Source organism: Durio zibethinus, chromosome 26 (assembly GCF_047325235.1).
Source record: "Durio zibethinus cultivar Kanyao isolate XHJ-2024 chromosome 26, ASM4732523v1, whole genome shotgun sequence".
NCBI lineage: Eukaryota > Viridiplantae > Streptophyta > Magnoliopsida > Malvales > Malvaceae > Durio > Durio zibethinus.
Genome location: NC_143187.1, coordinates 7,998,139 through 8,020,768, shown reverse-complemented (window position 1 = coordinate 8,020,768; position 22,630 = coordinate 7,998,139). Strand labels below are relative to the sequence as shown.

Below are 22,630 nucleotides of genomic sequence, written 5' to 3'. Positions count from 1 at the left end.
CCGTGGGAGGAAAACCTGGAGAAATGTCAGAATTAAAATTTCTTGCATTTTGTCAAGATTCCAAACCTTAAAATCATAATTTGGTTTTTGCGATGCATACGGAAGACCTGACCGTAAAAGGGCACGTTCGATAGTAAGCGACCTAAAGGTTACAGATCAATTAACCCAGTTTCAAGTTATATAACCATTCAAGTCTTGAAAATGTGATGACACGTAGAAACACGAGTTTTAATTATAGTAACCGCCCCTGGTTCTTGAGATAACGTGGCATCCGCATGTAGACGTAGTCCAATATCATTGGCTTGGAGAAGATCGTTGCTGGGAATTCGAGGATACTGCAGATAATACAATGTCAAATGCCTCGTCCCTATGAGACAATGTATCTTGGCCCTGTATTATACGAAAGATCAAAATAAAACACTGATTCACAAAACAGATGAACATATGCATATATCTGCATGACAATAATAGGAATGATAATTGACTAAGGAGGGAGATCGAACTGCAAATAAAAGATTAAATAAATTCTAGGCAAGCAACTTAGATGCCAAGGAATCTTCTGATTATTCACCAGCTTTACAGAAGACAGCTTTACCATTAAAACACTTAATGATGCGTCCGATGCCTGCTAAAACTCCAATCATGTTCACTACATAAACTATCTTTGCAAAATAATAAAAACTTTAACTAACCTGCGATGTTGTTGGTCGCCTTGATTCCATCATGGATTCCTGCGGTAAGAAGTGTTCAATTGCTGTCAGGATGACAACTTAAATATAAGTGCAGAAGTTCAAATTTAAATCTGCCTCTCATGACCAGAAGATCTTTTCACTTAAGAGAGTACTGCACTGCAACAGATGCAAATCTCATGATCGGTTTCAGGGTATCGGAAGGAATGTCAGGCTTGCTAAAATCAGAAAACTTATATCTTAAGTAATCTAAACCGTGTACAAAGTGTGAATGAACAGATTCAATGGAGACTTTAGGATAGGAAAACCATGATTTTGAAAATAAATGAACTTCAGGCCTTATTTTTCTCCTGCAAGAATAATTCACCTACCCGAAATTAACAAGTACTTTATTTTTCAAAAGAAAAGCAAAAAAATCTGTAATAGCATGAACGTGAACTTTTCCTCTCCCTTTTCCCGGTAGAAAATTTTTCGCTACACAAAGTATTGTAAACCCACATGATTAAGTATTAAGCACACCTCTTTGCTTAAATCGTTCCACATCCGAGCCTGTGATGCTGAGATCTGCCCATCTTGTTGTCTTTGTTCTTGTTCTTGCTGTTGCAAGTAAAAATAGTGATTTTGTGGTGGAAATTGCTGCTGATAAGAGCCTTGCGGTTGTAGTTGTTGTTGCTGCTGCTGCTGAAGAAACTGTTGATGTTGAATAAATTGCTGTTGCTGCTGAAGCTGTAGTTGCTGTGGCTGCTGATAGGGTAATTGTTGCTGTAGTAACTGTTGCTGCTGAAGATATTGCTGTTGCACTTGTAGCAGCTGTTGATGTTGCTGTAAAACCTGCTGCTGGTTCTGAGGCTGTTGATGCAGGGGTTGCTGCTGCTGTTGCTGCAAAAGAAACTGCTGCTGCTGTTGTTGTTGGTAGAAATAATATTGCCACATTTGATTATACGCTTGATTATTTTGCATTTGCCCAAGCTGCTCATTGCTTTGCATGGGGTGCTGAGAGATCTGTGGTTGAGGATAAGCAGGTTGGGGAAATAATTGAGTCTGATTAGGGGCAAAATTCTGTTGCTGCACGTTCTGCATAGACCAGGCATGAGCTGTTGTTAAATTAGGATGAGCAGCAGATGTGGAGTACTTACTTTGTGTTTGGCCACCTTGTTGAACTTGTGGGCTCTGTGAAGACATGGATTGACTAGGGTAACCTTGATCCATAGGCACCTGTGTGCCAGTTTCATTTTGTGAATACTGCCTTTGTGGGGACAGTTGCCGTCTTTGATGAAGCCTTTTATGAGAGTGCCTTCGAAATCCTTTATTGTCCCTATGAATTCTTTGAGAATTACTCCAGCTTCCACCACCGGATGAAGGTGTCCTTCGTAAAAGTGGCTCTGCTTTCGTGATGTTCTGTGGACTAGCTGAAGATGAAGGACTGGCCATGTCAGCTTGAATTCCGGTAGAATCAGATGCCCGAGCACTCCTTGGGCTAGATACCAGGTAATCTCCAGCATTATTTTGACCATCCGTTGGCACACTTTCACTGGAGGTGCTGGTTTCTTGGGGTGGTTCTTTTTTCACCATGCTTCCATTTGATAAGCTGGTTTCTCCAAAAGTTTCAGCTTCCTGATTTGCGATACTGATTGAATCCAAAGATTTATGATCTAGGTGACTCAATGAAAGTTTCTCCAGTGAAAGTCGGTTTACATCCTGTTCAGACTTATGATGATGCTCTTGCTGGACAACATTTTCTTTAGAATTTTCTTCTGAAGTTTGTAATGCTTCAACTTCATTTGTCCCTTCATGAACTAAATCATGAGATAACAAATTTGTATTAGCTTTTGTATCTTCTCTGAGCTGCTCTGAAATATCCTGAGACATATGCTGCACTTCCCCCTGCAAACTGTCATCAACTTCTCCTGATTGAAGCCTGTTGACAGTAGCTTGGTCGATGTGAATTTCATGATTTTCCTGCAATGGTGATTTCTTATCCGATACACAGTCTGAGGCAGCATGGTTAGGCTGGGTATCATCATTTTCTGGAGGTTTCAATACCTTGTCTTGAGATGGTGACTGAGTTGGGATGTCTAAGCTTCCATCTGCAGATGGATGGGAAGGCAAAGCACCAGGGCTTTCTTGTCTTCTGCCAGCTGTCATCTTTAGGGGTATAGGTTTTATACCATTACTAACTGAGAACTTATACGTGCTCATCCTAGCAGAGTCAGGAAAATATTTTATGTGGCGATTCCATGCTTTTCTTATATCATCTATGGTTCCACAAAGATCAACAAACTGGCCAGCATAAAAGTTATTTTAGTCAATCAGTTCCAGATGAATTCAGGAACAAGAATAATAATAACAAGAGTACCTCTATTTGCACCTCAACTTTTTCTCAATCCACCCCAAAAATGATATTACAAATTTAACCTTTAATGAAATTACTTAAATACTCATTAGTTAATTACCTTTTTGTCTTTCACAATCCATTCCAGACATCTATTTCCGGAAACTTTGGATTTTTGGAAGTTCTTAAAGGCTTTCGGACATCTATTTCTGAAAACCTTTAAAAACTTCCAGAAATTCATTTGTGAAAGTTTCAAATCGCATCCAAATATTTCAATATGAAATCTTACGAAACTAAACACGAAATCAAATAAAAAAGTAGAAAGAACAAATGATTTATCTTTAATTTTATGCTTTTTAACTTCAAATTGATGAAATTTCCTTTGAATTTGGCTTAATTGAACTTAAAATCTTTAAGATGAAGAGAGACAGAGGAGATGGGGGATGAGAGAAAGGGATGGGGTGTTTAGGTTTTTTAAATTTGTGTTTTGAGTGTGGGATGTGTTGAGTTAAAAATTGGTGTTAAAAGTAGAGGGATGTGTTGAGTAATTGTTGGGGTGCAAATAGCAACACTCTAATAACAACAAAGCCTTTTCATTTTCCCACTATTGTATTTAAAGTTGGCTTCATAGGTCATATTTCCCGCTGCCAGATATATTTAGATTAAAAACAAACAAATGCTGGCAAGAGACAAAGAACCATGGCCATTTTACAGCAACTAGCATACAAAACAGGATCTTGGAGAGCTAGTAAGTAGATCTATTTGCATAGGAAGACATTGAAAAATGTAAAGATGTTAAGATTTTCAATGCCAACCAAACCAAAGATTCAAGTCCACTGGTCACTTTTCAGAAAAAAGATTCCTGTTAATGTGCGTATATAAACGAGATAGAGAGTACAACATAAATGGCAAAAAAAGTTTTTTACCCAATTTGGCCCATAATAAAAGGCCGAAACATATGAGATGAGGTTAACAACCAATAAGGGGCAAAAAAACATAACATGAGGAGCAAAACATCTTCTTACACCACTTCTAAAAGGAAACTGCAGCAGAAAATTCAAAGAGAAAACCTATACCTGTAAGTATAAGCTTGATATATCCTCCGCTTCTTTTGCATTCATACCTTGACAGGGCCCTAGAGATATCACATCATTTACTATAGCATCTAACACATGCATGTGCCTTGGCCCTCCATGCATCATTCCAAATTTTATCAATTCCTAGAGAAGTCAATATCAGAATGATTGAAACTTTTATCATCTAACAGCAGCTCAACTCTAACAAACAGGTATAGTTTAACAAGAATTTACAAGAGATGTAGGGCAAAGGAAGGGGGGGGGGGAGGGAGGAACTGGACTTCTAATTTGGTCTTGTGCCAGCATAATCACCACAAATGTTATATGGCCTGAAGACTACACCAACGTTCTATTCATGATCCTATAACAGACAAATCATCAGTTGAAGATGACATAATTACCTCTAAAAGCAGTTTGCAATTAGGCACACGTTTGGTACCATCTATTAAGATGTCTCTAGCAGCATCACTATTACTGGTAATCTGAAAGTACAATGCTGTAAGAAAAAAACATAGGATATATCTAAGACTACAAAGAAAATGTAGATTAATAGGGCAAATTTTTTCATCAGATAAGGACCATAATGCATATAAGCAATTCCACAAGGAGAAAATTGAGGGTAAAAGTAGCACAGGAAAGAAAATAAATACAGGAAACACAAAAATGAAATTGCACACTTTCACTGCTGTTATAGGTGCAAGTCATATGAAAAATCAAACATGTTTTGTTCAAATCTCAATTGATAGAAGCATTTACAGATATAATCTTATCATAAATCTGGAGTGGCCTTTCTTCATCAGAGGAGAGATAAATGCAAAATGAAATACGTCTAGCTGTGAATCATGAACATCAAAAAGCAGCTACGCAGATAGTTTAGGTTGAACCTACCAATGAAAATTCTTTACCTACCATGTATTGAAGTCGTGAAAAATTAATATACAATACGGGAAGAATGTCAAACTTTTCTTCTGCAGTAGCAATGTCCACTGCCTCTTTGTATGTATTAGAAGCGGCTACAAAATTGCCCTGACAAATTTGGGAAAGGACTTATATGTATAAGTAATTACACCCTATCAAGCCCATGCAAATAGTCAAATAAAGAGAGAGAGCGCAAGAGAGAACTACTTACCAAACGTTTTTCCATGTTAGCTTTTATTGAAACAGTTTCAACAAAGCTAAGATCTGGTTCTGTCTCATACTGAAGAAGAGCTGCATGTGCACCTGAAATGTCCCTAATTTTCTCCTTAAACCTAGCACTGAAAAGGTGGATCACCGGCATTCTCTGCAACGGACATATGAGGATGGCCATAAGCATCTTCTATCATGTATAAAGCAATGGAGAAAGCATCCTATAAATAAAAGCAATCAGCTGAAGTTTCAGTATGGAATAAACTGCTTTGGAATTACTAATAGTATTGTGAAAGTGTAGAAAGAAACATAAATAATCTAACTGCTGGTTATTACACTCAAGATGCATAAGGGATAATGCAGGTATGTTGAGATTACAATTTCTTATTTCTGATAAACAAATGTATTCTTCAATATTCCAGTCAATGTTATTGGTACCAGACCAGTACCAGCTGGTATGTACCGATTTTAAGGAAAACCGATACATCTAGGTGTATGTACCATTTCGCTTTTCATACTGGTTCATACCAGCCATACTGCCTGTATCAGCCTATACAAGATTTTTCATTTTTTAAAAAAACCTTTCTTTTAATCTTTTCACTTATTTTATTCTATTAATCAATTCCTAATACCTTTTCTTTCAAGATCATTGATTTTTTCATAATTTCATCCAGAAATAATAAATGTTCATTAGGTTATTGAACAATAACTAGTTATATTTTCCTAATTTATTTGATGTTTGAAAATATTGGATATTTAATATTTATAACTTTAAAATCTATATTTGCATATAAACATATAGATGTATGTAACTGAGGTTTGTTTGTATGTGTATATATATTTTATAGACAAAATATTAGATTTGTCTATTAGATAGTACTGATAAACCCTAAACGGTACATCGAAATACATCGGTACCAGTACATAGTAACAAAAACCGTACGCCCACAGGTATGGTACTAACTACTTTGATTCCAGTACAACATAAAAGTACCTTGAAACTACCACAAACCTACATTCATTTTTTATAAAACTACATGATGCAAATGGCAATTTTAGAAGATATAGAACTCTGATCTTAAACAACTCATTGAAAAGGATTAGCACCCTCAAACAGATGAAGGATCATTTATCTCTTTTCTAAAATTGGTAGACCTTCTACTGCTTGAGATGTCCAAGTTAGAATCTTTGGGTTTCATTTTCTATTCTCCTTCTCTGAAAGAGTATAAGCACAATTATGAGGATGAGTACCTTCAGAAAAATTTGTGTTGCTCGAGCTAGGGCAAAGTTTGCTATCTCTCTTCCACCCTTACTTTCCATGAAATCCACATAGCGCATCCAGAACTCAGGATAATTAGCACATGCAATTAGGCATCTCTCATAAAGTTTAACAGCCTATAATGCAAAAGGAGACTCAGATACCAAATAAAGGCAAGACCAGATAAGCAACAGATTTATGATACCATACCCAATCAAAATCGCCATGCATCTCTACAAAGTTTAAATATTCATGCCAGTTCTCCAATTGACTGATGTCAAGTGGCTTTACATGAAAATAAGACCTTCGAATGCTACTCTCAAAGCGATGTATTTTTTCACCCAACTGAGATGCTTCCCGGTAAAATTGATTCCCAATGGATATATATTTTTCTAGTGCTTTAGTACCATCCATGCCGGTGGAAGGATCCAGCAAGTCTTTGATGACACAAGAAATTTCATTATCAGTATAACATGTAGAGACTTCATTTTCTAGTCTGGGATCTGATTTTAAATCCATATCATTCAGACATTGCATCTCTTCTTTCCAAGTGGCTGCCAACTTCTGGAAACTGAAGAAAGCACAAACTATTGTACAATAACTATATACTCAGAGAATAACAATACATCAAACAATAAGAGGCAAACAAACACAGAAAGAAAGGTAAAATATCATACAAAGGCTCAAAAGAACAATAAAGATAAAAGATAAGCTACAAGTGATTATATCAAACTAAGCTAATAGACCAAAAGCTATGTAAATCAAAGATATGCTGAAGCATAATACCACCTTAAACAATCAAATGAAAATCCTCATAAACATATGTAAAGTACCATGAAATAATCAGGGCTTTTAGCAGTGACCCAAGATCACCAATAAGCAAAGCATATAATAAGGTAGATAAATCATACTATAATTGGATGTATAGCAAGAAAGAATAAGGTAAGATCTTCAGAACATGAAAAAGAAATACACTCTTTTATGGTCTGCAAAACTTGTTCTCAGTAAACTAGTTGAAGGTTCTAATGTGACACAATATTCAAAAAAAAGTAACAAAAATAGTAGTCAGACTTTTGCAAGTTCCTTCAGTTTCACACTAGTTTTCTTTTTCTAGCACATGAAACAAGATTTTTAGAAATTCATAGCATATTGCATTAATTCCGATATACGAACATAAACATAGGTGAATAAACTAGTACAAAAGAAAGTTTAAACAATTATCCCAAGATTCTGTCAAGATGTGAAAATACCTCTCATAATAATGATGTAACTTTTTGGATGGAAATCTCAGAATTTGGATGTAAATATTAGCTAAGGAACTCCACTGCTGCTGAGAAAACTCAAACTCGACATATTTATCCCACAAAGTATGACATAAGTAATCCTTTCCAACAAAGGACAAGGCTCTTTTAAATAGCCTGTCAATAATTTCCAGAAAGATAATATATATCATATATACATCATAAAGCAAGAATATTCAAGACTTTGGAAATCACAGCAGGGCAGTGGCATGATAAATGCATTGTTCTATCAGTAAAGCGTCATATCGGGTTGAAGAACAGATAATGAAAGATAAAACAAAGTTACATGCTGTTACGCCAACCCAACTAGTGTGGTTGAAGGTTTGATTGAGTTCAGTTGAGTTGTATATTTCAGAAAACTAATTGATACATAATACTCCTCATCTCTCCATGAAGCAACAAACAAACACAAATTCTATATCTGAAGGAAATTATCCACATCTTACTATCAGTTTACAAACATATAAGAAATCGAATAAAATTTAACAATTTGTAAAGGTTAAGCCTAAATAGAATGTGTTTCCACCTTATCCTTAAACCAATATCAGCATTAAGATTACCTACGAATATCATTAGCATCTTCAAAAACTGAAATAGCAAAGCCACAATAGTCAACCCAAACACCGACAGAGTATGTTGCCGATTGCACAGCACGTTCAAAGATTTCAACAGCTTTGTCAATGGTGCATAACCGTATAATATGACCAGCATACTTCCTCCAGTAACCATAGCACAAAGGAAACTCAGACAAGAAGGAATCATATACTAAACATATTTTCTCTACTTCATCCTGCAAGTGATCAACACCAAACATGTAAAAACAAGAGAAAGCCATATATCAACATTACAAACCCTAAACCTAAAGAAGGAGCAAAAATGATCAAATAAAGGAACTTACATGAAATAAATTCTCAACATCCAAAATAAGCTTAGTCCATCCGTCAAAGTCCAATAATAATTTACCTTCAGATATTAATTCCTTAAGTTTCAGCTCATCACAGCCTTCTGCAACAATATATATATATATATATATATATATAAACCAATTAACATAGAAAACAAAAAAAAAAAAAAAAATCGTTCACTAGTAGTAGTAACTGTTTAAGAAAGCGTTTACCTAAAGAATCTCCTTTCTTAGGATGCGGCTCTGTTTCAGTTGTTGAAATCTGTACCTCCATTATTGTTACCAAGAAAAAACCAATTCTGCCGCCTTCCGCATCAAATTGGCAATCGATTTTTATTAAGAAAATATACAGTGTTCTAATTTTGTTTCCGTTTTTTCCCCTAATTTTGTAAAAGAAACGGGCCTTGGCCTTCAAGGATTTGGATTTTTATTATACGAAGGCTGAATCAATGCATTGGACCAGATTACCTCACTTTTATTGGGTACTTCCACGAAAAGCTGACCCTAATAATCAGATAGTCCTGGCTTAAGAACATGTTCGATGAATAGGTAAAGCAGTTCAATTTAAGCCCAACGGACCCAATTCCAAGCTGGACCTAATTTTTTCGGACAATCCTAAGCGCATGCTCTTCCACGTTAATTTGGGCTCATTTAAAATTTTAGTGTCTGATTTTTTCAATTAAAAATTTGTAATAGGAAATATTAAAATAACTACTTGTATAAGTTTGTTTCCTTAGTTTTTGTTATGAAAAGAAAAAAGATTTTACATGTTTAGCTAAATTAATGTGTTAAAAAATGACATTTAATAAAAAATAATTAAATTCAAACTGTTGTATTTTATATTTAAAAGGTATTTATAAAAACATTTTTGTAATTAATGAAAATAGTACATTAAATAAAAATAATTATTAAAACAAAATTTTAACTTGCCTGAATTCAACTTTATAAGATATAAATATAAAAAAAAATTTATTCAATCAAAATTAGGATAGTAAAATAATTTATATCTAAAAAGTTTTGATCCATCTCAAAGAGTTAAATTTTTTTTTAATCGAAAGTTGATAGAAAATGGGTTGGGTTTTTCTAAAATAGGAATTGAGTCAGAACTAAGTTTTAGATTATATCATCTTGACTTAATATATAAAAAAAATATTTTTTATTAAATTATATATATATATTATATTAATAAAATTATTATTAAATATTTTAATTTAATAAAATATTATATTTATATAATTAAAATATAATTTATATTATAAATAATATTATAAAATATTATATTAAATTAAAATTACTAAAGTAATTGCGAATTGTATTAATTATGATTTATAAATAAACGAATTAAATCTAATAAAAAATAATTTTAATATTAAATCATATCCAAATCAAAGTGTAAATGTTAAAAAATCATATCAAAGTTGAATTAAAAAACCCGATCGACTGTCATCGATAATTGAAATGACGGTGCTTTGGAGTTTATGAAAGAAAAGTGACGAAAGAATGGGATTTGATGGGGTCAAAGATTTTGCGGATAAGGAGGAACGTCCCATCCGGATCCAACATGGAACCGTGAACCGTTGACGTGGCGGCACGTTATTCGGTTAAACCAAGTTCAAGTGATACGACGGTTGACATTCAAAAAACAAGTACCAGTCCTCCACGTGGACTAAAACTGTCGTTATAAAAATCAAATCCTGACAATGACGGGTAACAGTTTCCGGCGAATGATTTATAAAAGGTGTTTTATTCTTCGCCGTATATGCGATCACTCGGAATAAAGATGATGACAGTTTCGATCTCTCCAGCACCAGCACCAGCAGCACAGTGTCTATACTTTAGAAATGCGGGCAAAAACGCACCACTTTTCCCACTTCGAAATGCGCCTTTTCAAGCTACGACGAAGCTCTCCACGCTCGCTCACCTCTCCTCCAGCTCCATCAGTTACAGTCCTCTCAGGTTAGTTTAATCTCGATTCAATCAAATTCGGAAAATGAAGGAAATTTTTTTTTCTGAATTTGGGTTTGGCTGGCTATTGTAGATTTTCGATCAAGCAAAAGGAAATAGTAAAGAAGAGTAGAGGATGGAGTGCGGTTTGCTACGCTGCACCTCTAGCACCTCCTAATCTCCAGTGGATCTCCACCATTGCCTCTGCGTAAAAACTTCTCATTGCCTTTTCTTTTCACTTTGAAAATTAAAAAAAGAAAAAAGAAAAAAAATCATTTTTTGAATTGATTTGAAAACAGGGTTTCGTTGCTTGCAAAAGGAACAGCAATTCAAAAACAATTTCTTGTTCCGTTGTTCGCAATTCAAGCTCCATCAAGCATCGTCTCTTGGATGAGGTAAGCAAAATTGTCCTTTCTCTTTGTAATTCTTCTGAGTAATTTCACGTGTTCTACATTTTTTCCTTGCACTCTTCTTGATTGATGGTGTTGAAATTTACAGGGTTGAATATGGTATTTGGGCAGCATTCTTGGCACTGCTTGTCCGTCTCTTCTTCCACATTCCCGGTAAATTACATTGTTAGATTTTGCAGAATAATTCAGCCTTGAAGTCTTTTAATCATGAAATTATGAGTTTGTTTTGTTTGCTAATTAATTGGAAGAGAACGTAATTCTTGTGTGTTTCTAGGTGAACTTGAGTTGCCATTTGTAGCACTACTCATGGTGATTGTGGCCCCTAACCAAGTAATGAAATTAAGGTTAGTGAATGTATTCCCTTATGGAAACTGATATTATGATTCTTCTTTTTGGTATTTGTGTTTGTTGATTTTTTTTTTTTTTTGTACTCTATTTTTGTTTTTCATTGGCAGGGGAACACAACAAGGTGCTATCATTGCCTTAGTGATCGCAGCGTATTTGGCTTTCCAGCATTTCAAAGGAACGGGCAGCTTGCAGAAGGCATTTGACCAAGGTTCAATTGTTGCCTCCATAGCCATTATGTGTATCACTGCTGTCTCCTGCCTGCTTTTGATCTGAATGTAATGTAGAATCAAGATTTCTGTTCAAGTTATTGAACACGCGTAGAGGGAGACAGTACTGTAAGAATAATGCTAATTTGCACATCTTTGTTATTGTGTTAATATGATGATGATTACATTTTGAGCTGAGAAAATACAAATTCTAAAGAAGAATATAGAATCTGTATTTTCCTTTTTACTTGGCTTTGTTTTATCAGTGTCGTAGTCTTGAAATAATACAAGTTTTGTTTGCAGTGGAAGAATTATGAATATGGTCGTTGAAATGTTATTGGCCCTTTTTGTTTCACTATTAAGCATGTGTGCCATTGACATTGCCAAAGCTGGTTTCTGTCTTTGGATACTTCTCTTTTGACTAATGCAACTAATGAACATCTTCACCATTTCAATCATAAGTAAAATAGGCATCAATGCACAGGGACAGCAACTAGCTTAGATTCAATCTCTGACCGTGAGTGTGCTTCTGGGTTGAGGACTAACTCTGTAGAACTTCTATTCAATTACGTGTATTGCATTGAAATAATGAGAAAGTTTTCTATGGATTTATTTGAGAAAAATATAATGCTAGCTGATGAATAAATATAAAGTAATATTACATTTAGAAAGGAAATAAATCTATTAATGTACTAGCTAAGACTGGGATGGTTTCCATTACAGAAAAAGAATTCCTAAAGGCAGAGGGCGTCTCTAATAATTTATTGTGCTAACAGTATTTCTAAGAAAGCAGCTATCATAACTTATCTATGAGTACAAGAACCTAAGAGATTCTATGCTCTTCTTCATTTTGTTTTAGGGTCTTCTTACTCAGCTTTTATGTATACATAGATCAAGAAGTATAGCAATAGATCTTAATGGTGAGAATATGGCCACTAAGATAAATATCTCATTCTTGATTCTCAAGCTTGCAGTAAGGTTGTGACCTCTGCCAGCAAGCAAAGGAATTGCATTCTCACCATGGAAAAGTAACTGAAAGTGGCTTCCTTCTGCCTAGAGTTTGTTTGTAGCGACAAGTGACCATGCAAGACCTATTGTGGCAAAGATCAGCAAAAAACTGAATGACACAGAGGTAGCTGAGCTGGGGAGTCCAGTTGGTTCTGCTGAACCATAAACGTCCCCACCTGGTCCCGTAAAAGTAGGTGGAGTCATGGTAAAGGGTGGGGTCATTGTCGTGGTTGTGGGTGGGGGTAGGGTAGCTGGTGATGTTATACTGGCTGGCGGAGTCACACTGTATTTACATGTTAAAAGAAAAATAAGCTCTCGTGTTCTCTTTGTCTTGCAAATAAAAACAACATAAGAGGTGGTTGTAAATATTACCTTGTTGGCGAGGTTGCCACATAGTGACAGTTTCCATTACCTGGATCAATGAATTTTAATTGAAATATTAGAATTATGCTACAGTTTAAAAACAACTTAGTTTTGCTTTTTTTATGACTATCTTACTTGGGTCGATATTAGTAAGCTGAGCTGTTCCTTCAAAAACACAGCTAGCTGGAGCTGGGTGCTTCTGGTAGTAATCATTGAAAGCATAAGAAGCATGGTCACGAACGGTGTTGGGGTCATAACAACTTGCACCAGTTTGAATTGCTGAGCAGTCTGCACCTCCATATCCGCAAGCATAGTCTAGAGCTACTTGTAGAGCAGTTGGTGAAGCATCTTGATTTGCAATACACCAGGTACCTCCAGATGTTGCAGGAGTTGTGTTTGGGGTTGTCGGAGTTGTGATTGGTTCTGCCAGAGTGGTAGTCGGGGTAGTAGGGTTGGTAATCGGCTCTGTTGATGGGGATGTTGGGCTTGGAGTTGTTGTGCCTGGTTTTGTAGGGTTGACAATGGGAATATTATCTGGGGCTGTAGTGGATATTGAAGGTTCAAGTAGTATCCGCAAGTCTTGGTTTTTTTGTTTTCTCTTTTGATTGGTTTCTTCCGGAGGAGGTTTCTCTGTAACACTTGAACCTGAAGAAATTAAAAGCAAGTTAAGTTCTTTTTCTTTTCTTTTTCATGAAGAAATAGGAAGAATTTGCTTTATTTAAATTCAGACAGAGTTGAAACACTTGTCAGATGTTAGAACTTAGAACTCGTGCTAAAAGTGCAAAACAATATTAGGGAGACAAAAAGAGCAGCTGTTGAAAAAATAAAAAGAGGGAGAGCTATTAGCTAACACCCCCAAGACTCCAAAAGAGAATCTTGTGAAGGAGAAACCAAAGAAATCAAGACCCCTTTCTAATAAGTCACTATCTAAACTGAAAAATACCAGTTGGATTGAAAAGCTTCGGGTATTTTGATGTGCAATTGAGGTAAAGTTTGAAACAAGTAACTTTATAGTCATAAAAGGTAACAAGTGAAAACAAAAGGAAGAAAAGAAAACTCATATTTAGTCATCCAAGTGAAAATGAATTGTAGGAATAAAAACCAGAGAACTCAATCAGAAATGAAAGCAGCATTACCATGGAAATCATTCCAAGATTGCACCTGGGTTTGGCTTGCAATTTAATCATTCCAATGCAGCATAATTTTCTTTGTATAATTCTATATTTACTTATTGCTTTGACAGAAATTCTCCAGAACCATCCACTCATTCAGATGACATTTGTTTCCAGCATTGATTCCTCTTGATTTTATCAAGATTGACATGAATTAGATTATTTTTCTACACGTAAAAAGTTTCACTTATCTTGATATGCACACAAATACTCTCAACTTAAGATTTTCTTTACTACCATTCCATTACCTACCAATGACATGAAGTTGAATAACTTATGTTTCATTAGTTAAGAAGAAAATGCTAACAATATTGTGCCTAAAAATGAAAATATAGTTTCCCATAGAAATGCATAAATATGACAAGAAAATATATGTAGGAGGAAAACAAAAATCTTTAAGACATATCAATCACCTGAACATAGGAAAAGATGCAAGAGAAAGATTGTGAGAAACTGAGGAAGTCTATAACCCATGACTTGAATCTGCTTGTATAAAGGAGGTCTTGAAAATCTTCTTTAATAAGAACAATAATATAGAAGCTAATATGTATGTATGTATATATATAATAAAAAAAAAGGGGAAAGACCAATGGAGTTATTGCAAAAGAAGAGTCTAGTCATCATGCTTACATTTGTTATATAAATAAAACATGAAGAATCAAAGCTTCCTTGGATTGAAGAGAGATGGGAACAGAGAAAGGAGAATATAAGGAAACTTAAGAAAGGAGGCATTTGGTTGTTGGAATTAGCAAGCAAGGGAAGTTGCAAAAAGAGGGAAAAAGTGTCTGAATGTGGGGGAAAAGGCAAAAGGGTGATCTGACGGGAATTTAAATCTGGTGTTCTGAAATGATATATTTGATTAATTAATAATGACGTTGTTGTGGTGGCAATTTTTCTTTCTCTCTTTCTACTGTTTATGGGACTGAATCAAAAGTTGAAGTTAGAGAGAGATTTGTATGATTTGACGGAGTAAAGGGCTATCCCTAATTGGGATTGCAATTGAATTGTCCACTTAAGAGTATTGATTCAATTTGTCTAAAGAAAAAAAAATAATGATTCCTTGTTTAGGAAAAGAATAATGTTTGAGATTTTGCAGCCTTGATTGCTATCACAGAATTGATAGGGGCTAAGATCTAACTTCAACTTCACTACCGTGTGCCTGAACCCCAGGAAGAACTACCTCGTTAGTCCTCAAGTAGGTTTAACTTCTTCCTTTTTTTGGCTTTAATATTAATAGATTGTCTTTGTTTTTCGGAAGGCAAACCACAAACTGACCGTAATTTAATTGATTCATGCAATCATTTTTAAAAAAATGATATCTAATAAATTTTAAATTCAAATTTCAACATTTGCAATTGTAAATCCATCTTAGCAGTATGTTTTCTTTCTGCTTGTGTTATATCAGGTGGGATCAGATTCAGATCCGCTAAAACTCTGAATCCAGTAAATCTATAATCCCACTCTGGCATACAGGATATATATGCCAAAGACATGTGCAAGCACAAATGCTCTTAAGTCAGCATTATATGCATGTCAACTCCGTTAAGTGCAACTACTGGGCAAGCAAATCAAATCATGCCTCCACTTCAACTGCAAAAAATTTCAGGATTTATATTGCAGATTTCTGTACCAAATATATACACCATACCAATAAAATCTAACCAGGAAGGAAAAAAAAAAGTTGAAACTGAAATAGAAGGCCCAGGGCAATCTGTTTTTAGCCTTGTTGAAGCGAATTACATTGCAACAGATGCTGTGCAATGTCGCTCCAAGCTGCATATGGAGGGTTAATCAGATCAAATAGTGCCAAATTCAATTCATTGACACAGTGTTAAGAAATCTAAGGTGGCCTTTAGGTTGCATTTGGAGTTATGAAAATCCACTTTTTACAAGTGTGACAGCGGGAATAGTAAAGGTAGATTTCTTTTATTATATAAAGGAATCAAATCAGGAACTTCAGTGGCATAGAACTAGATACCATCTTAAAGTTACAACATAAAGGACAAAGCAACATAGTTTTTGAATTCCTTTCATGAGAGAGCTCTCTAATTTGTGGAATTCCCCTCCACTTGAGCAGTCAAAGAAGTAATTACCTGGGAAGTTTCTGTAATCAGGTTCTACTCCATTGCCATTTATGTCCAATTGATTTGGTGTCACATACTTTCCTACAATGACAACCACACCAGATCCATCACAAAGTTCAAAGACAGATTGAATCAGACCCCGTAACAGGAAAAAAGGGTGCATTATCAGATTCTAGAAGATATTTCCGGAGGGCAACTTTCAAGATATATTACACCGCCAATATCTGTTATAGCATTAGTTCAAAAGCCAAATCAGTAAATGACTTAAACTCAACCCTTTTAACAAGGAAGGGTGATTCTATTCACACCCAACTTTTTACTCTCCGCACCGTTTATTTTTTTCCAAAATCATTTTAAATGAAATTACATAATTATCCTTATCCTTTCTCTTTTCTCTTAACATCCCTTCCTCTTTAAAGCTTCTGGATTTGCAAATTTAGAAGCTTTTAAAAAGGATTTACAAATCCAGAAGCTTTTAAAAATTTCCTGATTTACAAATCCAGAAGCTCTTAAAAAGTTCTGGATTTACATATCTGGAAACTTTTAAAAATTTTCAGATTTGCATATCCGAAAGCTCAAAATTTTCTGTAGGATATTTTTCTCAACTGATTTTTTCTCAAACCTAAATGTAACTTTTTTTTTTTAAACTTCCAAATATGCATTTCCGGTAAGTTATATGACATTCCAGATATATATTTTCAGAAATGCATATCTGGAAGCTTTAAAATTGAGATGAGAAGGGAAATTAAGTAATTTCACCTAAAGAAAATTTTGATAAAAAAAAAGTGGGATGTGAAGAAAAAAATTTGTGGTGTTAAGAACCACCCAACAAGAAAACCTTAAATGGGACCTTCAATTTAATTAAAAATGTGATTTCAATTTCCAACTGTAAAGTTTTTCATCATTGTCCCATAAACGAAGAGTCAAAGACACCAACCAGTCGGAAGTCTAAACTTCATTGCAATTTGATGGAATGGGGGAAAATAAGAGAACCATGCCAAAAGTCCTCTCCTCAACAAGAACAGCTCTACAGTTATCATGAAGTGCAGAAGCAACCTGAAGTGGGAATGACAATTTAGAAAACTCCAATTGTCAAAAGACAAAAGCAATAAAAATTGGGCCAGCTGGTCTACTCACAATTTCACTAGCACTATCAGTTTTGTTATTCGCCAAAACTGCATGGAAGTTGATTATTAGCCAAATAATTTGCTCCCCAACACAAATCAAAGACTGAACAAATTTTTATAGGCACCTGTCTATGTCACAGAAAACACTATGTGTGAATTCATACTTATAATGTTATTTGTTTTAGTGAAGACCCTGGAAATTTCATTTTTCTTTTCTTTTTTTGGTCAGAGAAGTCCTGAATTCAACTCCCAGACGACTGTCACCCTTTCAATTTATAGTTCCTTAGACAATTACTTGAGAAAAATTAGCACTGACCAGTGAATAAATATAGTACTCCAGAATCAGTATTGTGAAAAGCATAATCTTTTTATGTTCACAAAAAATACTAAAGCACAGATGTCATGATGATGCAAAAGTGCATGCAATTACAGATGCTGTAACCAACGGGGCAGTATCAGCAACAATATTCTTTTGGTACTGTGGATCCCTCCTGACTGTGTAAATGATCTGCTCATTTGAATCACCAAGAGAAAACACCAAGACCACATAATGATTCATGGAACTCAAAACATATGCATCAAGCCATTTTTGTCTTGTAGAAAAGAGGAATAATTGCATTATAAGTGAACCACTTTCAGAAGGCTAAAAAGACAGGGATAAAGAAGAAAATAGCAGAAAATCTCACAGCATGTACATTTAGAAAAGAAAAAGAGAACAGCAAACATCATTCTTGAAAGTTTAAATCTGTGATGAAAGGCCATACCGTCTCCCCTTCATTTAGAAAGAGCTTGGCAACTTCAATTCCAGCCTGAGAAGAGCAAAAGCAGAGAGATGATTGTCATCAAATCTAAACGTCAGAAGAAGGTAAAAACTAACCGGGAAGGCAAAAGCAAATAAACCTGTATGAGTCCTCCGAGATTGTCTCTAAGATCCAGAATGAAATATGAAGCACCCATATCTTGAAGTTGCTTCATTGCTGCAGTAAAGATTGTTTGCATTAATCTAATAGAGCACGTAAGTAAGAGAAAGAGAAACCAACTGTGCTTGTAGTTAGCTGCATTAGCATTAGTTCATAGTTTCAAGCCAAGCCAAAAAGACATCATTTATAGGAGGAATAAAACTTTTAAATTATCAAATACAGGATAAATGTGAATAGAGAAAGAAATCTATTTTGACATGCTTTGGTAGCTTATGCCTCAACAAATTTGTAAAAAACAGAAGAAGCACCCATTGATTGTCAATTTGTCAAAAAGGTTTGTTTGTATTCCTTCGGCTGTGCTCAAAACAATCAATTTCCTAAATATAACAAACCTAACCCATCAATTTGCTTAGTATTATGGATCTTGCTTGTACTCTAGAATAAGTGTGTGTGTGCACGCGTGTGTGTGTGTTTATGTGTTTGAGGGAGAAAGAGAGAGTAGATGCATGATCATAGTTTGCACTAATTTTCAAATACTAAAAGATATATATATAAATAAAATTTTAAGTTATACACCACAAACATGTTTTATCAGAGACAACAATCATCGATTAATGGTTGACATCCACTAAAGTAAATAAAATTTACCAATGACCAAATCTTTTCTAGCCTCATACCCAACAGAAGTGGGGCCACCACTAACTTGTTCCAACCGATAAAAGACTCGCATTAAAGCGACAAGTTGCCTTTGGTTCATTGGGCGAAAAAATGAACAAGCGAAAATGTTAACAATGAAATCCAATATTCATAGGGCTAGTGTAGAGCACAATCTTAATGGTCACAAAGGTTTCATTAGGACCTTGTAACAAAGATGATATGTCAAAGGCAGATTTCCCTTTCACATCCTCTCCATTAACAGCTAAAACTTCATCCCCCCGATAAAAGAAATTACTAATGCTACAAGGAAGCATATCAAACATCAACCACACATATGTACAAAAAGACATCAAACCAGCCATTGAATGTAGAATCTTCCAATTTGGGCTGCATCCAAGAGCATTATTCATCCTATTTAATAAATGAAACAGGGAGGTATCCACTTTCTTATTGTCCATAGTATTATTGTCCTTCTGCAACCTCTCTCACCCTCTTTATGTCGGATTTGTTATTTCTCTACTTACTGTTTCAGTGAATACCATTCCTCCCATTTTGATTCAGGAAAACAATCAAGCAATGTATAACTATGCCTTGGCCATGCAGATATATGTACAGAAAACATTCCTCTGATATGAGAAAAGTGGGAAAATAGCCCCAGATCTAGCTAAGCAACAAATCAGAATTAATTTTTTGTTTCTGAAGATAAATGACTGGACAGAGTTAGAGGTAATTAAAAAAAAAAAAAGAACTCTTAGCACCCAAAAGAGACATTGACCAATACAAGTATCGGCATACTACAGATCTACTCTACCTTTATTACTCCTGCAGTATGAGGAGGGCCATCCAATATAAGTCCTTGAACCTTCAGTTTTACACCTCCAATGTCATCAGAAACTTCCCTAATGTTTATTCCAATACCAGTCATGTCATACCTCCCCATCTTCGAAAACTTTCAATAGAGACAAAAAGTGACACAAAAACGCCAATTGACGAATAACAGAAAAACACTAAAGAACCCGTAAGCAAAATAAACATCACAAGATCTTTATATTTGATGCACTTTGAGCGCATAGTAAAAATTATTACTATAAGGATAAAAGCTGTGACTCAGTAAAGAATTACCTCGGCTGGTGAGAGGAATCGCGTGTAAGGATCGCCTAAACTCGCTAGCATTCTTTTGATTAAATCGTGAGCCTTAGGCCTCGTTTGAATCGAAGTACCCAAAATATCCTCCCTCTTTTGCTGCAAAAACTAAAGCTTATTTAAAAAAAAAAAAAAAAAAACCACACACACACACCCACAAATTATCCCAAAAAAAACCAAAAAATTTCCTGCCAGGATTGAGGAGACCAGCGATGTCGACCGGTATCAAGAAAGCTATCACTAAGGATCTGCCAAGCTTCTGTACGATTTCTTCATCGGTGACGAATTCAGGTTTGAGCTCAACCTTATCTTCTTCTTCGGTGCAACGATCGGGTATCGGAGTTGAAAATTGAAGTGGTCGTGGCGGTTGAAAAGACGGCGAATCTCGAGAAAGGGAAGGAAACGGAGAAGAGACTAAAACAGTTGAGAGAGCTCCGGACCTCCGGTTAGAGAAGCAAATAGGGTTTTCTTGGCCCAAAAGGCGGCGTTTGGGAAAAACGGTGGAGATTTCTGAGGCGACTTTGAAGAGAGTGGAGAGTTGCAGTTGCAGAGTAAGATTCTCATCTTCTATTCTTTTTGGTTAGTCGGTGAAGAGATGGGGTTACCGTTACAATTTATAGGCGGTTACCCGAATGCGTGTACGGACGCGTGAACTTAACGGGTGAAAAACTGAAAAAAAAAAATCCATTTTCCATTGAAGTCAAATCTCAGACTCCGTGTTGACATTACACGTGTGCCAATCCCATCAATTTTAGTTAGATTTTCATATTTATCCACCACTTTAATTAATCGTGGGAAGCGACGAGAATGGCAGTGCAAAATTGGGGTACGGAGTGGGACAGAATCCTAACAGTGATAAGACTGGGCCAGCCCATCAAATTTGTAAGTATAAATATAGATATAGAGGTTTGCTAGGTTATCCACTTCAGCAACCGGGACTCTCGAGTTAAACGTTGGCTATTGTCATTCAACGGGATGACACGCCCAGTGGGCCATTAACTTAAATATTTAATAAATTCATGTATTGGATAACCACTAATCTTTTAATCATTTTCTTACCACTGAACTCGCTTTGATAGCGCGTTTCCGCCACAAAGTGTTTGGTGATTGGTTTGTTATTTTTTCAAGAAATTTATATGTTGAAACTTAATTTTTAAATTTATTTTATGACATTTTTTTAATCAATTAAATTATATTTTGAATATTTTTTCTTTTCTTGGAAAGAAAGGAATCAAAATAATGTTTGAATAAAATTACCATTGCTACGAACATATCATAAATTCTCATAGTTTTCATAGCTTTTATAAAGCTACATACTATCACTAAACAAATGAACCCAAAGAATCATACACATTGAGTTTCTATAGAAGGAATAGTATAATTTTCTTGATTCAACATTGATGTTGTGTAGCAATAAAACAAAAAAAAAATAAATTGTAAAACAAAGCCATAAACTTTTATTACTTGATAAGACTACAAATCTGATTGTTTGGACAAAATGCAGACAATTGTTTTGCATTTCTCTTAGAATAATGTGTGATTATTTCTTTCTTTGTTCCAAATTATGTGGATGTTATTAACTTTTATAGCGTTTAAGAATAAAATTTTAATATTAAAATTTAGGTTTTTTATAAAATTAAAGTTTAATGATTTTTAATGTGAAAAAAAGTAAAATATATATATAAATAACTTTAAAATATAAAAAGTAAGAATTTTAGATATTTTAAAAAATATGATTTTAAGATATCCTAAAAAATAAATTAAAAAATAACAAATGAGTACATTTAAAAAAATAGTAAAATTTCATAGAAGTCATTAAGTTTTAAGTATAATTTAACTTAAGTTCATTAATTTAAAAATTTGACACCCAATTTCAAACTTTTCCATTGATAGGATAATAAAATCCTTCTATTAATTATCTTTTAATTATTCCGTTAATAATTTAAAAAAGAATCATTTTACCCAAAAAAATCAATATCCTCAAATATTCACAAATCTAATATTTTATAATAATAAATTATTTTTATTTTTTCTCAAAATACATAAAATATATCAATAATATAAAAAGTTTTTTACAATGCAACATATAAAAGTAAAACTTATGATTATATATATGCTAATATATAAATATATGTAAAACAAAACGAATATATTAAACATATAACAATTTTAATCAAACCTTTTCATTTTTTTTCAATCAAACATTTTTCTTATTATATGCCACATGTTCATTTTTAATAAATTTGTTCTATGTCAAAAAATTGTTACATGTTCAATATATTCATTTTATTATACATATTTACATGTGAGCATATTTATAATTGTTAATATATATTGCATCTAATTTTTTTTTTATATATTATTAACATGTTTTAAGAAAAATTTATTATTAAAAATTATTACTTTATATAAACATTAAAAGATATTGATTTTTCAATGATAAAAATATATTTTAAATGGACTATTAAATAAATAATTAAAAGATAACTGGCGAAAAGATTTATTTATCTTATTAATTGAAAAGTTTTGAGTGAATTATTCATTTTATAAACGAATGGAT

General features: G+C 34.2%; 4 protein-coding genes across 29 annotated transcripts; 1 reads left to right on the top strand and 3 right to left on the bottom strand.

Moving 5' to 3' along the window:
* Positions 1-24: 24 nt before the first annotated feature.
* Positions 25-9,046, bottom strand: PRP39-2 (Tetratricopeptide repeat (TPR)-like superfamily protein). Of its 14 annotated transcripts, none has more exons than XR_016334052.1 (14): positions 8,902-9,046; positions 8,683-8,789; positions 8,345-8,574; positions 7,734-7,901; positions 6,694-7,054; positions 6,477-6,620; positions 5,227-5,379; positions 5,007-5,123; positions 4,499-4,579; positions 4,098-4,241; positions 1,826-2,969; positions 1,209-1,763; positions 693-731; positions 25-390 (listed from the first exon to the last, which is right to left on the bottom strand). XR_016334052.1 is itself a non-coding variant. In XM_089755226.1 (13 exons), the coding sequence occupies exons 4-13, from the start codon at positions 7,738-7,740 to the stop codon at positions 295-297; spliced, it is 2,919 nt and encodes a 972-aa protein (XP_089611352.1). In that variant the 5' UTR covers positions 7,741-7,901; positions 8,345-8,574; positions 8,683-8,789; positions 8,902-9,046; the 3' UTR covers positions 25-294. The 14 variants fall into 14 exon arrangements, 11 of the variants coding, with proteins under 11 accessions (XP_089611352.1, XP_022715643.1, XP_022715644.1 ...); XR_016334053.1 differs by having other exon boundaries at positions 109-390; positions 1,209-1,691; XM_089755226.1 differs by having other exon boundaries at positions 1,209-2,969; positions 6,694-7,070.
* A 1,093-nt stretch (positions 9,047-10,139) lies between these two features.
* LOC111274902 (cold-regulated 413 inner membrane protein 1, chloroplastic-like) lies at positions 10,140-11,958 on the top strand. Its single transcript, XM_022859907.2, has 6 exons — positions 10,140-10,644; positions 10,727-10,840; positions 10,932-11,027; positions 11,131-11,195; positions 11,317-11,386; positions 11,498-11,958. The coding sequence occupies exons 1-6, from the start codon at positions 10,448-10,450 to the stop codon at positions 11,661-11,663; spliced, it is 708 nt and encodes a 235-aa protein (XP_022715642.2). The 5' UTR covers positions 10,140-10,447; the 3' UTR covers positions 11,664-11,958.
* Positions 11,959-12,185: 227 nt separating this feature from the next.
* On the bottom strand, positions 12,186-14,628 carry LOC149511302 (uncharacterized). The gene is made up of 4 exons (XM_089755234.1): positions 14,553-14,628; positions 13,103-13,612; positions 12,977-13,016; positions 12,186-12,887 (listed from the first exon to the last, which is right to left on the bottom strand). The coding sequence occupies exons 1-4, from the start codon at positions 14,611-14,613 to the stop codon at positions 12,650-12,652; spliced, it is 849 nt and encodes a 282-aa protein (XP_089611360.1). The 5' UTR covers positions 14,614-14,628; the 3' UTR covers positions 12,186-12,649.
* Positions 14,629-15,440: 812 nt separating this feature from the next.
* LOC111274900 (carboxyl-terminal-processing peptidase 1, chloroplastic-like) lies at positions 15,441-20,637 on the bottom strand. Of its 13 annotated transcripts, none has more exons than XR_016334058.1 (8): positions 20,050-20,637; positions 19,739-19,826; positions 18,251-18,327; positions 18,115-18,159; positions 17,361-17,398; positions 17,161-17,279; positions 16,233-16,447; positions 15,441-15,729 (listed from the first exon to the last, which is right to left on the bottom strand). XR_016334058.1 is itself a non-coding variant. In XM_089755240.1 (8 exons), the coding sequence occupies exons 3-8, from the start codon at positions 18,323-18,325 to the stop codon at positions 15,713-15,715; spliced, it is 366 nt and encodes a 121-aa protein (XP_089611366.1). In that variant the 5' UTR covers positions 18,326-18,327; positions 19,739-19,826; positions 20,050-20,637; the 3' UTR covers positions 15,441-15,712. The 13 variants fall into 13 exon arrangements, 11 of the variants coding, with proteins under 11 accessions (XP_089611366.1, XP_089611361.1, XP_089611367.1 ...); XR_016334059.1 differs by having other exon boundaries at positions 16,233-16,363; positions 17,162-17,279; XM_089755240.1 differs by having other exon boundaries at positions 16,233-16,304.
* Positions 20,638-22,630: the final 1,993 nt, after the last annotated feature.